Genomic DNA, 16,822 nt, shown 5'->3' on the forward strand with positions numbered 1-16,822 from the left:
GTGAATCATTCCTTTTCCTTCCATGTAAGCAACCATGTCATCCGTTATAATGTCTTCCAGATTAGGATTTAACAGCCTATAGTTGCCTGGTTCCGTTTTAAGCCCCATTATGAAAATGGAGGCGACAGGCATTTGTCGCTAATTCACAGGAACCTAACTGAGTCCTGGTTGGACCGCCAGATTACTTCTTTCCTCTAGTACATTGAGATGAATTTCCTGCACTTGTGTTGTCTTATTACCTTTCACGTGGTCCATCCACTTCTTTACCTGCTCCTGAATTACGGAAGCCTCTTTGTCTCCTGTACCCTTGTCCACTGTAAACACAAACTTGAGGGTCAGTTAGGATTTCAGCTTTAACCTTATCCCCACTACTTTGAGTTCCCAGTCCATCTATGAAGGAAGCCATAACATGCCTTGACATCCTTTCATTTAACATACTTATCAAATCATTTGCTGTATTCTTCCTCTGTAGCCAAGCAGTCCTGCTGAATATTACACTTCTCTGGATGAAGATCTTAGGATTGAGCTCATTGAGAAGCTTTTTGCCATGGACACAGAGACCAAGAACCAGTGTAGTCCCACCCAGGTGAGTCCAACATCAACGAAAGTATTTATTCTATTTCAGATAGAAAAAAAAAAGGGTTTTGTAAGCAGCACTACAAATAGGGGTAGATTTTAAAAAAGGACGTGTGGTTTTATAACATGCTTTCTTCATCAGGCCCCTTGCCCCTCTCCCCACCCCCCAAACTTCCCTATCCCTCTCCTCCCTATGGACACTGTCTTCTCTCCCTTTCCCATCAGCCTTCCCTACCTATTTCCCATGAGTTCCCCCTCCTCCTTCTCCCCTTTTCTGTCAGGTCCATCTGCTTCCCTGTGAGGTCTCCATCCTCCCTTTAAGTATGCTGTTCTTACCCTTCCCAATCAGGACCCCCTTCCACTTCCTAAGAGCTCCCCTCCTCTCTTCCTTCTTCCCTATAAGACCACCCTCTCTTTCCCATGAGGTCGCCTTTCTCCTTCCCTGAATGATCATCTGCTTCCCTCTCCCTTTTCCATCAGGTTTCCATTCTCCCTTTAGCAAACCTCACTCCCCCTTTCCCCATCCGGCCATCCTCTATTTCAAATGTGGGTCGTCCCCCCCCCCTCTGTCCTCCCGACCCGCTATTGCAGTCCAGCAGCTCCGCTCCTGTTGGCCACCTCATTCCAGCTAGGCCTGCATGGGGAGAGCCAGGGAAGAAGTCTCACCAGGAAAACTGCTCAGCACCAAATAGAAGGGGATGGACCCGCAGCACATACTGCATGCTAGGCCGGCTGCTTCCCACCGCCTCAGCGTGCTCCGTGAGTCTCCTCAGGCAGGCAGCAGCCGGTGCGCTCTGCCCGATTCCTCCCCTTCCTGCTGACGTCAGCACAGGCTTATCCCACTGCCAGTTTCACTTACCTGAGAGCTTTCACTTTCCCCTAGGCTTTGTTCACCCATCCCCAGTGATCCTAGTTCAAAGCCCTCCCTCATTAGGTTTGCCAGTCTGCGCTGGAAGACGCTGCACCCCCTTCTTCATCTCTGATCAGTAGTCCTTGAAAACATCATCCCATGATCCAGGAAGCCAAAACGCTCTTGTTGGCACTATATGCACAGCCATTTTAATGTATATCTGCTACCAGTATTAGAAGAATTGGATGTCAGTGCTGACAACACCAAATCAGAAAATAATTTATTTCTTCTCTTTGCTTTAACAAGATTTAGAATATCTGTTGAGCAGTATTTCAGAAAAAAAAGAAAACAATGAAATGATGTCATTTTTTTTTTTCCAGAATAGCTCTTATGTAGAGTGAGACATAGTATGTTAGTAAATATCAACTAGGACTGTTTTTTGTAATTGTCAACATAAATTGTATATAAAAAGGTCATAGTTTTGTATGCAAAAGCTATCCTGTTAGAAAATAGGCTGTAAAATTAACCTTGCACTACATAAGTGCTATTTAGGATAAAAGAGTCTTTGTTCTTTTTTTTATTGTTTTACTCAGGTAACGGTTACGGTCTCATATTTTGGGGGGTGTGGAGGGGTGATTTTTTTGCAGTATTTCAGAAAAGGAGCAAAGCCAGTAACGGTGCAAAAATCTAAAACTTCAGAGAAAACAAATGATCCTTCTAACTGGACTATAACACGGGCCTGTAGGCAGGCTGCATGTCCTTACCGTGTTAAATATGCAGGTTTGTATTCCGAATGAAGAAACAAGGTTAAGATAAATGAAATACACTTGCAACGGCAAACACTGGGGCACTAATGTTTCTTACGGAAAGTCCCAAGAGCGTCTCATCAAAAAACATGATGATGCTGCAGGCCAGGTTCTTGGCTCTGAATTAACTGCACTCCAATTTTGTACATTTTGTTTAAAAGAAGAATAACCATTGAAATAAAAAGAGTTGGCATTAGTTATTTATTTTTGCTGTATAAAGTGATATTTTGCTATGCACTCTGTTAAACTGAAATATTCATTATTCAAACTTATTTACATGCTGCATGCACTCAGCTTCTGTGATTATACTACATTAGATGTAATACTTTAAACAAAATATGACCTTATTCTTTTATTTTATCTTGTCCGTGCACAGACTGAGTTTAATGAGTTGGACCTTGAAACACTCGCTCCCTACATTCCTATGGATGGAGAAGACTTCCAGCTGAACCCAATCTGCCAAGATGAACGCCCGCTCTCCGAGCATTTCCAGAACCCTGGAAACAATTTAAGCAGCATGGCTTCTTTCTTCCAATCCATCGCACCTTCCTCGCAGAACCAGTTCATCTCTGAAGAGTATTGCCAGACAACAAACAAAGAGAGTAACAGCGGTCATGATTCTCTGCCTTCGATGCTTTTCAGCGGTGAAAAGAAAGCCCCGTCACCGCCTTACTATGCACCATCCAACGCCCCATTGTCTTCGGTGGGTAGAGGACCAGATACTCAGTGGCCACCCGATCCGCCCTTATATTACATGCCAACTAAATGGCGAAGGATGGATCAATACATGGGGTCGTTAACCAGTGCACCATCAGGACCACCAATGCAATCACCAAACATGCTTTTATATAAACAGAGGTAACTAGTTTGTATTTAGGAATGACCAAAAAACTGTTATGCTCCGGCCACTTAGGAGCCCCTGAGTATGTGAGGTTTTCTGAATCTCTGATTTTGTTCTTCTGGCCAATTCTCCTGACCAAAGCGCTCTGCATGTATACTTTCAAATCTGCAGTGCACGGGAGGGATGGTGCCAGCCTGGAGGAAATAATCCAAAATGGGAGCATTGCTGCAAATTCCGAGGGGGTCTCTTACCTGCAGGGTTTGCACCAATGATAAAAGAAAAAAAAACCACGCTGGTCGTTTTGCTTTGATTATTGCCCAAGAAAAAATTACCTACAGAGATTTGTGCCTCTTTTCTGTGCATAATATTTCAGCACAAAACTATGCATGTGTTCCATTCTCTATCCTCCCCACATGCTGGGAACGTCTCCAAAGTATGTAGATGAAAGTGCATGAGTTGTTGAATGATGCACCGTACTGTAACCCGTGTACAAGGTGGACAATAATCAAGGAGCCCATTTCCTTTGATTGTTGCCTTCCCTACAACTAGCAGAAGAGCACACGTAGTACAGAAGTGTTGCTCAAAAAAAAAAAAAAAGAAAAAACAGTGAATATCAAAATAAGGAATTCAGTAATGACTGTGCTGGCATCTACTGTCGTCAAGCAGTTTCACAGACCTGGAATGTCTATACAATAAAGTGACAGCCCAACCCATCATGCTATGCTGTATCTTTACACTCTGATCCTCTCCTAGCATGAGCTGTCTTTACTAGAGATGTGAATCGGAACCTGAATCGGTTCTGATTCCGGTTCCGATTCACATCGTGGTGTTTTTTTTGTCCGGCCCGATTGGGTTTTTTTTTATCGGCTGCGCCCGAGCCGATAAAACAACAAACCCAACCCGACCCTTTAAAACTAATCCCTTAGCTTCCCCCACCCTCCCGACCCCCCAAAAAAACTTTTTACAGGTACCTGGTGGTCCAGTGGGGGTCCCAGGAGTGATCTCCCGCTCTCGGGCTGTCAGCTGCCACTAATCAAAATGGTGCCGATGGCCCTTTGCCCTTGCCATGTGACAGGGTATCCATGCCATTGGCAGGCCCCTGTCACATGGTAGGAGCACTGGATGGCCTGCGCCATTTTCAATCGTCAGAAGCCCGATTCACATCCCTAGTCTTTACAGAGGTTATGTTACCCAACTGCAGCTCTCTGGTTGCTCAAGAAGAGGACTTGTTTTCTATTGGCAGGTCACTGGAGAGTTTTGGACAGCGAGGCAAAGACATAAACCCAGCCATGATCGCCCTCTCTAACAACTTGAACCGGAAGCGGCAGTTGGATTATGGAGAACAAGCATTTCAGCAGCTCAACGGGGTAATCTTGGGGGGTGGGGCAGGGGGTTTAGTTAAATCACAAACTGTCAGATTGCACGCATAAGAATATTCTGCTTTATAGCTGTAGTCTCATATTACAAGAAACTCCTCCATAGCTAATACTCCAGCCTTTGTTTTTCCGACAAGATGGTCTTTCCCATTTTGGGAGACTCTGGTTCGGGGTTGCAATTTATTTATCATTTGCCTACTGAAGAAACTTCATCCTTTCACTTAAGAGCATCTGCGCCAAGTCTCAATATATTCCAGCCGACTGTAGTATAAAATGTATAGCAACATTTATTAGAGCAACCTATTTTGCCTAAGTTGTTTTAAAGATGTATTTTTAAATATAATCTCTTCTCTAAAGGGAGACTCATTGGATGACAGTGTATCTCAATTAATGTGGAAGAGGATGAAAGCTCTTAAACCTGAAAATTGTTCATTGATGGCCGAAAAGAAGTCGCTCAGCACAAGTGTCCTTACAGGTGAGCTGGAAAATCAAGCATCTGTATTTCAATGACTCTCAGGACAACACTGCATAAAGGGGGCAATTTTCAGACTTCCCAGGCATCTTGCAGGTCAGGGGGAATTTCATACCGGTGGACCTGCAAGCTCATTTTCAAAGGGGAAACTCCTTTGAATAGCTGCCAGTGTGCTCCTGTTGCACCTGTATGTGCACTGTAGCAGGTGCAAAGCATGCACCGAAAAATGGGCACGGTGATTTCCAAATGTAATCTCCTCCCTGATCGAACCCCATCCCCCTTATGTTCCCCACATACAAAATTATGCTCATTGTGATAAAGTATACGTACTTGTGCCTGCATTGAGGTGTGGCACTTTCAAAGGGCATTTCAGTATGGCTAAACCTTTGAAAACTGTCCTCAGAATGGTTAGTGGGAAGGATTTAATCTAAAGATTTAAATTTAGCTTATGATCTAATCAAATACAAGTGCTCTTCCCAGTAACCAACGAGCTTCCAATCCGAGTGAGTTCCTAGATACTGTGCCTTACAAATCATATTTCTCCTGTATTCAGGGTGCTTGGGGGAAAGGAGTCTCAGACATTAGCCAAAAATACCTATTGGCTGGACATGAGGTGCAAACCCACCAGATTACTGAGGAAGCTGTGGTCTGCAGCCCCTGGGCAAGGGCTCTCACTGCAGGGATTTGGGAGAGCTAGAAAACAAACAAAAAATCCTAGGTAGCTGTGAATGAAGACTCGAGAGTAGCCTAAGGGAAGCAAGTTCTAGTTGAGCTCAAAGTCCAAGAGCAAAGGAGGAAATTGTTGGCCAAAACAACAAGCAAACAAAAGAATCCAATTAGATTTCTTTATATTTTAGAAGAGCTCTAATTATAACTGTACCTTCTGTTAGCAAAAAAATACATTTAGACAATTCAGTTGGCTGTTACAACCAGGAAAGGCAAGAACATCCCCCTTTTTATTTTGATGTTGATTTAATGCCCAACACAACATTAGTCATTTAAGTTTATGAAAGCTCCTCCCTACTTAGCCATCCAGCACAGGGATGATAACTTTAAAACAAGCGCGCAGGCACCCATCCACATGCATATGGGCGCATGAGCGGACATACGCTGGAATTTTAAATCATGTGCACATTATGAGGCAGATTTTTAAAGCAGCATGTGCGGGGTTCATCTGTGTGTGCTACCTGGCGCGCACAAATGTACACCCGATTTTATAACATACGCGCGCTGCCGCGCGCAAGTCATAAAATCCAGTGTCGGCGAGTGCAAGGGGGTGCACACTTGTGCACCTTGCGTGCGCCGAGACCTAGGGGAGGCCTGATGGCTTTCCCCATTCCCTCCGAGACCCTTCACTCCCCCCCACCTTCCCCTCCCTTCCCCTATCTAAACCACCCCCCAGCCCTACCTAAATCCCCCCTACCTTTGTTGTCTAAGTTACGCCTGCGTAACTTGCGCGCACCGGCCAGCTTCCGGCACGCCATCCCCCAGCACAGCCGCTGTGCCGGAGGACTCAGGACCGCCCCCTGACCGCCGCCCCACCCCCCGGCCCCACCCCTTTTTCAAAGCCCTGGGATATACGCGCGTCCCAGGGCTTGCGCACGCAGGGTTTTTTTTTTTTTTTAAAGGGTTACGCGCATATCCCTTTGAAAATCTACCCCATATGTGTATGATTTAAAATACACCAACTTGTATGCTACTAATTTTAAGTCGTTACGTGAGCAAACGTACTTTGCATATCTTCCTTAGAACTTTGTCGGCTTTAACGCATGCAGGAAATTGGATTTTAAAATATGTTCATATGCAGGCCATTCCCAGTTTTACCAATTAGTAAACCAGTTTGCCCAGTCTATCTTGAGGGCATCCAGACTCCTCTGGTTCTTCAACCTGCACTCCCCTCAGTTGACCTGGACCCGGATCCCTCACCCTGTTGTTTTAGGCCTAAACATTTTTTTTTGCAGACTTACACCTCATCAGAGACAGTAATAAATATACGCAACTAAAGTTACACGTGGAACTGTTGGCCCCGCCCTGGAACACCCAATCCCCGCCCCCTTTCCACCCCTTTTTTTTTTTTTTTTTTTTGCTGGAGCACATGCATATATGCAACTAATTTATGGCTTTTAAAATATGTATTGCTCACATATATGGGCCCTTTGGCATGAGCAATGCTTTTGAAATTCACCAAGACTCTAGATAAATCAAGGCACTGTAGTGCATATCCATACTAGATCTCCACCAAAGTATAACAGTGCTACATGGTAGCATGAGTATAGCATGAACAGCTATACTATGAAGATGAGGGAAAGAGATTTTTTTGTTTTAAATTAGGAATTGTGACTATATTAACAAGAAGTTCCACCCGGAAGTAAAGGTACCTACCATCTAGGATGCGCACATGCACGTGTCCATGGTCTGCACATATGCGTGGATCCAAAACCCCACACCTTTCAGAAACTTTGGTGTAGATAGGACTTGTAAGCCATCTTTACTGCCAAAAAGTAAGAAAAATAGTTAATTTCCAGGAGCTATTGCAGATTCTAATTCTTTATTGATAGCAAAGGGATGGAGACATAGTAAATCCTTGTTGTGCCTAGCCCATAATTGGATGGAATTAGAACAGTGATTAATCCATTTTACAGGAAACTTGGACCACAAACTTAAGTTTCAGTACATACATGTAAACATAGAAGATCTCTGGATATAGGTAATGATTAGAGGAAATTACTTTTTTTTTCAAAAGTACAGAGCTCATGTATCATAATAAACAGCACCTCTCAAACAGAACACGTGAAAGCAAACTGTTATTTTCATTTCAGATGAGTTTACATGCAACCGACAAAGAAGTCTATGTCAGCCAATCAATCAACAGCAGCAATCTCCTGGAGGCCCCGGTGGTGGCCAGAAACCAGCATTTCCCACTCACTTTTTCAGGTCAAACTATTTGGACTATAATATGCCACCAACTCATAAAATGAAAGGTAAGGGTTACCAAGAGAAAATTATTTTGGAAGATTTTTCAAAAGGAGTAATGGATGTAAAAGAACTTCCAAAATCTTGTTCACTATACCAGGGAACTTTTGAGTTTTGCTCACCTTGAGATCGGGGGTGAGGGTGAGGTTGGGGGGAGGTAGGCGGGAGAATGTGTCACTGTGCAGACTTTTCCTTTCCCCACCCACATAAAAAAAACAGACCTAAAAGACTGAGGTGACTCACGAGGCAACACCCTAGTGGGAATTCCCGCACATGCACAGTAGAGCAAAGCTCTACCAGCTGAGAGAGGGGTCCATTTGATTCCACCAGATGACATAACCCACATATCATGGTTAATCAGCTCTGCATATGATGGAAAACCCAAACCATTTACCTGGATAAGTTGGCTGACTGAATATTGCCCTCCCATAATCTGTCTAAAAGTATGCAAGGAATTATATAGAGCACAATCATTTAGCTGGATTGAGGGGAGGTGTTCCTGGGGGTAGCACGTTTAGGGCAGGATTGGAGAATTAAATGCACAGATTGGATTTTCCAAATCTAACCAACAAAATTCTGCCTGCAGAGAAAACAGGTGCAATGTCCTCTGGGGTAGATTTTCAGAGCCCTGCTCGCCTAAATCCGCCCAAAACCGGGCGGATTTAGGCGAGCAGGGCCCTGCGCGCCGGGAAGCCTATTTTACATAGGCCTCCCGGCGCGCGCAGAGCCCCGGGACTCGCGTAAGTCCCGGGGTTCTCGGAGGGGGGCGTGTCGGGGGCGTGTCGGGGGCAGGCCCGGTCGTCGCGGCGTTCCGGGGGCGTTGTCGGCAGCGTTTTGGGGGCGGGTACGGGGCGTGGCTACGGCCCGGGGGCGTAAATCCCCCGACAAAGGTAAGGGGGGGGTGTAGACAGGGCCGGGTGGGTGGTGGTTAGGTAGGGGAAGGGAGGGGAAGGGGGGGGGGGGGGCAAAGGAAAGTTCCCTCCGAGGCCGCTCCGATTTCGGAGCGGCCTTGGAGGGAACGGGGGGGAGGCAGCGCGGCTCGGCGCGCGCAGGCTATACAAAATCGATAGCCTTGCGCGCGCCGATCCAGGATTTTAGCCGATACGCGCGACTACGCGCGTATCTACTAAAATCCAGCGTACTTTTGTTTGCGCCTGGAGCGCAAACAAAAGTAGGCTGTTCGCGCTTGTCTGAAAATCTACCCCTCTGTGTATACTTCCCCCTTGAAAATTAGGTACAAGGTTGCAGGCACAGAGTATTCACAGACTGTTCACTTAGGCAGGCTGTTTGAAAATTATACCCAGGATAAACAACCTTTTACTACTGTAAGCAAAAATATTACATTTGTTGGCCCTTTTCTTTAAATATTTGGTCATAGATTCTTGGAAGAAAATCTCTAGTATCCCAAATATTATTTTGTATAATGTTTGATGAATGGTTACTCCAGCTTGATTACTATATACTATTCAACAGCGCTTTCAGGGATATATATATATATACATACACACACACACACACACACATACAAATATGATAAACCTTTGCACTGAAAGCTATACTGGGCCTAAATTAAGAATGTAAGTATCATTAAAGCTATTGAAATTTAGTCAGTAATCTGTTCACCAATAAATACATGAAAACCACCTGCAGCTGCTGGGAGTGGGGAAGGTGTCTCTAACGTACATGTGCACTCCCTGGGCTGGCCAGCGGCAGCCCAGCCTGCCCCAGCCATGCGGCATGCTGGAAAAGAGGAATCAGGAAGTCAGCCGCAGACCGCTTGAGTAAGTCCTTGGCTCTGGCTGGCAGATATTAACATTTAAATGACTAAACAATAGGGATCTGCTATCGTTTTTCCCGAATTAGGCAATTTTGTAGCAGAGTTAGTGCGTGCTAACAGGAGTTAACGCGCATCAACTCGAAAATCGGTGCCCCCGAAAAAAAAAACCCCGAACCGTGGGAAAAACAAAATTCCCGTGGGGGGCCCAAAACGAAGCGCGACACGAATATACCAACCCAGAGCACATCTCTACTAAACAATAGGATTTTTCTCATTTAATGGTATTATTGGTTTATATTGTGCATTCCTAGCTTAAACAGTTATTGGCACAGATAAAAATGTAAAACAAAATGTGAGAGGCAAATTAACCACAATAAACCAAGCAAAAAAAACAATTGAGTGGTACACATAAACAATACGGGCCAGATTTTCAAAGGGTTACGCACGCCGGGTCTATTTTAAAAAGGCCCGGCGGCATGCGTACAGCCCCTGGACTCGTGTAAGTCCCGGGGCTTTACAAAAGGGGCGGGGAGGGGGCAGAGGCCTCCGCACGGTGGGGATCATGCGCCGGCAGTTGGCCTGCGCGCGCAAGTTATAAAATCGGGTGAACATCTGCGCGTGCCAAGTAGTGCGCGCACATGTACGCCCGTGAGCAACCTTTTAAAATCTACCCCTATATAAATATATAAACAAGCAAATAATAAGTAGAAGGGCACTCAAACCTAAATCAAAGCTATAAAACAAAACTTTAAAGAAAACAGCTGAACATTTATTAAAATTAAAAAAAAATCATAAACATAGAGACAAATAATTTATAAACAGGTTCTTGAAATGGGGGGTATACAAATGAATGTAAATAAATAAATATAACCTGACACGGTCATGTTTTGGCATATTGCCTGCCCCAGGGGTTAATATACAATTGATCCATAAACGGAGCTGACACACTGTAATGGTGCCTTAAACCAAAAAAGGAGAAGAGGGGAATTATATATTCTTGATCAAATGATTCAAAAGTACCTTTCTTGGACTGGAGAAACCAAATGGCACCCCCTGGAACTCACCCAAGATGCACAAATTATGCCAGAAGGGTGAGCAAACTAAAGCATGAAAAGGTGGTGCCCAATGTAAACAATTACCTCCTCAGCCAGTCCAAGCTCCTCTCCTTTTTTGATTTAAGGCACCATTACAGTTTATCAGCACTATTTATGGACCGGTTGTGTATTAACCCCTGAAGCAGGCTATGCGCTGAAACACGATCGTGTTGGGTTGTATATTATTTGTTTCTGTTTTTTATGCTTTTTAATTTGAATAAATGTTCGACTGTTTTCTTTAAAGTTTTGCCTCATAGCTTTGATTTAGTTTGGAGAGTGCCCTTGTACTTACGTTTTTATCTGTGTATAAATAAGCAAACAATAACAGAAATCATCAGACCCAGGACTGAGGTCTATAGTAGATAAGTTTCCCTAATGCATGGTGTCTTCCCTGGATACATTCCATGGTCCTTGCCAACTAAAAGAGATGCTTGTCAGGATGAGTAATCAAGTAAGACCTTTTTTTTTTTTGAGAAAGGATGATGGTATCCTAATTTTTTAAAAATTGTTTTTATGAAGCCTTGCATGTTAAAATTATCAAAAAAAAAAAAAATGAATCTCCATTTTTTTTGGGCTCAGCAATTTCCTGCTGCTCTTTTGGGCTTCCAGTTTTGTCAAAACCAGCACTGGGATTCGGGACCATGAACCTTCATTCACTACTACCTGGGATTTCCCCCCTCCCAGCTCCCAGTAGTGACAGTCCTTGCTGGGTGGAGGGCGTGGGGGAGCCATGCACACGGCTCCTTCCAGAATACTGCAGTCATGGGCCCTGAATCCTGCCGCAGGGTTGTCACTGTTTTAGGACGACTTGCCTCCCTCATCCACAGGAGCTGTGAGTACTGCCTCCACAGCATCCCCTACCCCAGCTGACCTGGGAGGTGGAACAACCCCATGCTCCTCCTGCACAGCAGTGTGCAGTGCCTGCCACCCAGGCAGCTTGTGAGCCTTCATTTGCAAATCTAGGGTTTTTCACCTTTTAAAACATATCCCAGCCAATGCAGTGACAGTCTTTGGCTGGCTGGGGGGGGAGGGGGGGTGACCACAGACTATGGCTCCCGCTGGGACCCAGTGCAGTAAGATGTCACCTCTGAGGGATCGCCAGGACTCCTTCCCTACCCCCTCAGGGCCTGTGAACCATCATCTCTGCAGCATCCCTAGCCCCGGCCAGCCTGGGAAACAGAAGACCGGCCTCAGAAACTGATCCGTGCCGTCAGCCCAATTTGATCTAAATTGGAAGGCTTTTGAGCCTTTCTGCACCCTCTACCCCCACTGCAGGGGAGGGCATTTTTTGTAATTTATAATATTTATGAAGAGTTTCAATAGAAATAAAAGAGTTACATCCATGGTCAAATAAACATATAATAAACCGACTATAGAAAGTAATGACATGTAAGGCCTATACCAACCAAATATGAGAGCCCAAACAAGCGTAGTGGGATGTCGTCTGTCCTTATCCTCATAACGTTGTATAATAGACAGATATGTGCATGTAGAAAAAATAAGAAGCATGTAGAAAACCAATACTACTAGCCGGTATATTACAATGTTGTTCAAAAAATCATAAACTTCTTTTATAACTTTTTATTGATTTTTGAACATTGTGTAAACCATTATGATGGATACTATCTTAATGATGGTATATAAAACCTGGAAAATAAATAAATAAATAAATAAATTAAGATCATTCATGAAACCAAGCAACAATGTCGGCTCAGTTTTCTTTTATAATTACCTTGCATCCCCTCCCTCCCCATTCAGAAGATCTCCCAATGATCTCACCCAAACTGATTGCAACCCATAGGAACATTTATTTTCTTATTCAAAAAGACTTTTTCCCATTCTGCGTCTGGAGGGAGAGGGACCTTTTACTGAACAGAGCCCTTCTCTTAGCAGGATGGGAAAATTGTGTTTCAATTTACATAAGTTTGCTGCTGCATCGTGCAAAAGAAAAGAAAAAATGTTTAATAAAAACACAAACAATACTTGTAAAAGTGATCCAGTCACGGCTCATAATTTCAATTTAATATTTTGTGATTTTTCTGCGCCCAAAAAAAAAAATCTTACTGTTTGAATTTCCCGTTTTACTCATTTTCCTTTGCTGTTCAGCAGCAGATGTGCACAAATGTACGCAACAGATTGACCCATCCGGCTGGCTAGCTGCTGCTCAGGCTCATGACCTCAAAATTTGCAAATCTTTGATGCTGCACCACAATTGCTGGACACAAAGAAATACCAAAAGAGGGGGGGGGGGGGGGGAACGTACAGTCAAGTAGAACCCCACACTAAAATCTAATAACAGTCATGCTAGCAGACTGCTACATCTCAATTAAAAATCAGACCAAATGTTCTTCCTGTTGACTCCAATATGTAAGCAGAATGTTAGGGGTTGAAGATAGCTTTATGTGGCATTGCGTGTCACAGTTTATACGATACGTTCGCTCTGTTTGATGACCCCCGTACGTGGTTTGATATTTGATCAAGGAAGAGAAGCCCAGCTTTTTTTTTTTTTTTACTGGCACCATGACTAACAGGTCAGCTATTTGCATTTTACCAACTTTGATGTCATCTCTTCACATACTAGCAGACAAGCAGCAAAACTTAACTCTTGATGCTCCTTGCAGCTGTGCCGTTCTTCAGTTCCACAGGTGAAACCTTTGTATTTTTTTTTTTCCAGGAATGACAAGCCGGCTCTTGGGTGCATCTTTTGAACCGTATTTGCTGCCTGAGTTGACAAGATATGACTGTGAAGTTAATGTCCCGGTGCTCGGCAGCTCCACGCTCCTGCAAGGAAGCGAATTACTCAGAGCTCTGGACCAGGCAACCTGAACAATCCTGCGGTGCCGTTTGCCTTGTTCGAGCAGCTTCAGTTTTTAAATCTATTTTTGCAAGTAGACAATTTCTATAACTGATACACTTTTACAAGATTTACTTACCTATTGAACTTGTCAATATTACCAAATAGTGGCCTTTTTGAGATTACTTACTTTTATGCATATTAAGGAAAGAAATACATATGTTTTTATCTTACTGTATCTATTTTAATAAAAAAAAAAAGTTTTCTTTGGAAAGTATATATGATTGTGCTCTCCCCTCCTCTCCTCTGCCCGCCCCCTAACCCTCCATCATACAGAACCTTTTGTAATTTATATTCTTTCTGGAATTTTATGTGTTTTTGATGCTAACAAAAATCGTGGTATACGTGCATTCTTCATTGAGAAGCTTCTTCCAGTACCAACAATAACTTCTTCATTGCCAAATAAGCAAAATGAAGAGACAGAGACATCCTATGGAAGATCTCACACCACAGTTTGTGTTGGTCAGTTTTGTTAAAATCCTCAAGCCGCTTTGTCAGTTTGTGTTATATATATTTTTTTTAATCACTAATTGTGATATTGTAAATGTCATGGGTTCCCCCTCTCGTCTCTCTCTCTCTCTTACTTCTTTCCTCCTTGGTTAAATCGACTATAATCCGATAGAAAAAGAAAAAAAAAAGAAATGTGAAAGGGTGAACTGCAATGTATGTAGACATCTGTGAAAGTTGCACACTGTAGCTTTTCCTAAATTTTCTTTATTAGGTGATATGTGCATATATCACCAAATAAAGAATATATATGTATATGACAGACTGAGCTTTTATAATTTATATCTAGGATTAGTGTTTTTCTTATATTGGTACTTTGTTATATCTAAGACTTAGAATCCAAATGTCGTCATGTTCATACACACACACACACACACACACACATTTTAAGAGCTGTTTTATTAGAGCTGATATTGTGTTTGCGTTGCCAGTATTGCAAAATTAGAAACACATGTTCAAAGGCCATTACTAACACTGTTAATTATCAATTATATTTGGCTTTTGTTTTGCCTTTTACCATAACATAAATAGAAAAATAACCGATCAATCATCAGAAATAAGGTTTCAAATAGATATTTCCTTTTCCTCTTGCATTTTACCATATTGTCCTGTTTATAACTGAAATGATTAAGGGATCTTAATAACTCGGGATGGTTGTGTTTTTTTAAGTTTGCATTTCTTTGTTGATAGCTCTTCAAGTGCAAGTATATAATTTGAATCTGTTTAATAAAATATTTTGTAAGGGGCATTCAGAATACTAAAAGTGTATACCTAATTTCTAGTGTCAAGCATTCAAGACCAGGTAGAAAGAGTTTTATTTCATGAAATTTAGTTTATTGGTTCCTAAAAGCAAGTACAGTATAAATAACACAGTAACAATCTTAAGATGACAAAGTTGAAGTGAACAGATCAGATTGTCTTTTAAAGAAGTTTCCAAGTCTGGAATTTAGGTGGGAAATTCATATTAGAAGGATAATGAGGGAAAAAAAAACCCCAGTGTGGATTAAGTGGCAGACATATTAAGATCAGAAAATGCAAAACGGATACAATGCTCCCTGCTCTAAGGTCAAAACAGCCACAGCTGATGTGAACTGCACAGGGGATTTACAGGCCGGAAAAAATTGATCCGGTTTGCCTCCAGCGCAAATATCCCCTCTGCGTGATTAGATACGCGCCAGGCACCCTTGTTTGATTTGGGTCCTCTGCCACAAAAGCCTGTTCTTTCTACCCAGATCAAAGATGATCAGGTAGGCTAGGACATGGGCACTTAAGATCCACTGACGTTTTACTCGCTTCAGGCCTTAAAGTTACAGTAAGCGTTATCTTTTTTTCACACTGAAATTGTGCAGCATATTCACTAAGGGGCAGATTTTCAAAGGGGTACGCGCGTAAGATACGCGTGTAACCCCTGAAAAGCTGCCCCTTCCACTCCCTGCGCGCGCCGAGCCTATGTTGCATAGGCTCGGCGGTGCGCGCAAGCCCCGGGACGCGCGTAAGTCCCGGGGCTTTCCTGGCGGGGGCATGTCGCGGCGGCGCGTCATCGGTGGGCGTTCCGGGGGCAGGGCCGTGGGTGTGGTTCCGGCCCGGGGGCATTTCGGGGGCGTGGCCGAGACCTCCGAAACTGCTCCCAGGCCGGGGAAACGCCCACCGGCAGCCGGCCGGCGTGCACGAGTTACGTCTGCTTCGGGCAGGTGTAACTTTTCTAATAAAGGTAGGGGGGGTTAGATAGGGCTGGGGGGTGGGTTAGGTAGGGGAAGGGAGGGGAAGGTGGGGGGCGCCAGAAAGAAAGCGCAGCCTCAGAGGGAACGGAGGAAGGCTGCACGGCTCGGCACGTGCAGGCTGCTGATTTTGTGCAGCCTTGCACGCGCCGACCCCGGATTTTAAAATTCCGGCGTACTCTTGTTTGCGCCGGGTGCGCGAACAAAATTACGAGCGCGCGTACTTTTTAAAAATCTGCCCTTAAGGGTCACAGTCTGAGCAGCTATGAAGAGCCTTTGAGACTTGTTAAAACAAAAAAGAAAAGACTGTACTTTAAACAGAACCTTGGTAAGTGCAAGAAACTGAATAGTGTCGGTGGGCGATGAGGATTGGTTGGGGCAGATGCCTTGGCAGATCTGCAGTGGTCATGACTCGAGCACTTGAAGGGTTACTGACACTTGAACTCTTGATATTTTACTTTCTGTTTGTGTAATTTCAGCATCGAGGCCATTATGCCCTGGCAGTTTAGTAAGATAAATCAAGCTTCGTACTAACCAGACCTGTCAGCATAACTACTTCATGAGCTATAGTACACTGCTGAATTCTTACTGACAATATTATAATTGTACTGGGAATTTTAACTTGATAAGGAAATGTATTTTGACACTCGTACCTTTATTAAAGTATACTGCTCTTACATTCCTTGTGACTCGTTTACTAAACATTTCTCACTGGCTGTAGAACTGTAAACCCATATTTAATAAATTGTTTTTTAGAAAATAAAGTTTACATTGATGTTCCAGACTATGACACAGAAACAAAAATTGCCACACATTAAAATTAATTCACTACTATCTTGCTGGAAATGCTAAGTGACCTAAGAAACATTACAGATTAAGAATCGTTTGCAAACAATTTTCAATAACTGGAGCCCTTCTCAAGTATGACTGAAATGTAACATAAATGTATTATTTACTAAGTTTACCCAAGGGCAGTCT

At 43.5% G+C, this 16,822-nt stretch overlaps 1 protein-coding gene across 4 annotated transcripts in view; it reads left to right on the plus strand.

Annotated features, from left to right (window-relative positions):
• Positions 1–15,139, plus strand: part of EPAS1 (endothelial PAS domain protein 1) — a 278,305-nt gene extending 263,166 nt beyond the window's left edge. For all 4 annotated transcript variants that reach the window (XM_029593353.1, XM_029593350.1, XM_029593352.1 and 1 more), the window contains 6 exons: positions 473–586; positions 2,609–3,090; positions 4,317–4,440; positions 4,807–4,924; positions 7,741–7,902; positions 13,440–15,139. In XM_029593353.1, the coding sequence (XP_029449213.1) occupies positions 473–586; positions 2,609–3,090; positions 4,317–4,440; positions 4,807–4,924; positions 7,741–7,902; positions 13,440–13,591 (1,152 nt within the window). In that variant the 3' untranslated portion in view covers positions 13,592–15,139. The remainder of the gene's footprint in view (positions 1–472; positions 587–2,608; positions 3,091–4,316; positions 4,441–4,806; positions 4,925–7,740; positions 7,903–13,439) is intronic.
• The last annotated feature ends 1,683 nt before the right edge of the window (positions 15,140–16,822 follow it).

Source organism: Rhinatrema bivittatum, chromosome 3 (genome assembly GCF_901001135.1).
Source record: "Rhinatrema bivittatum chromosome 3, aRhiBiv1.1, whole genome shotgun sequence".
NCBI lineage: Eukaryota > Metazoa > Chordata > Amphibia > Gymnophiona > Rhinatrematidae > Rhinatrema > Rhinatrema bivittatum.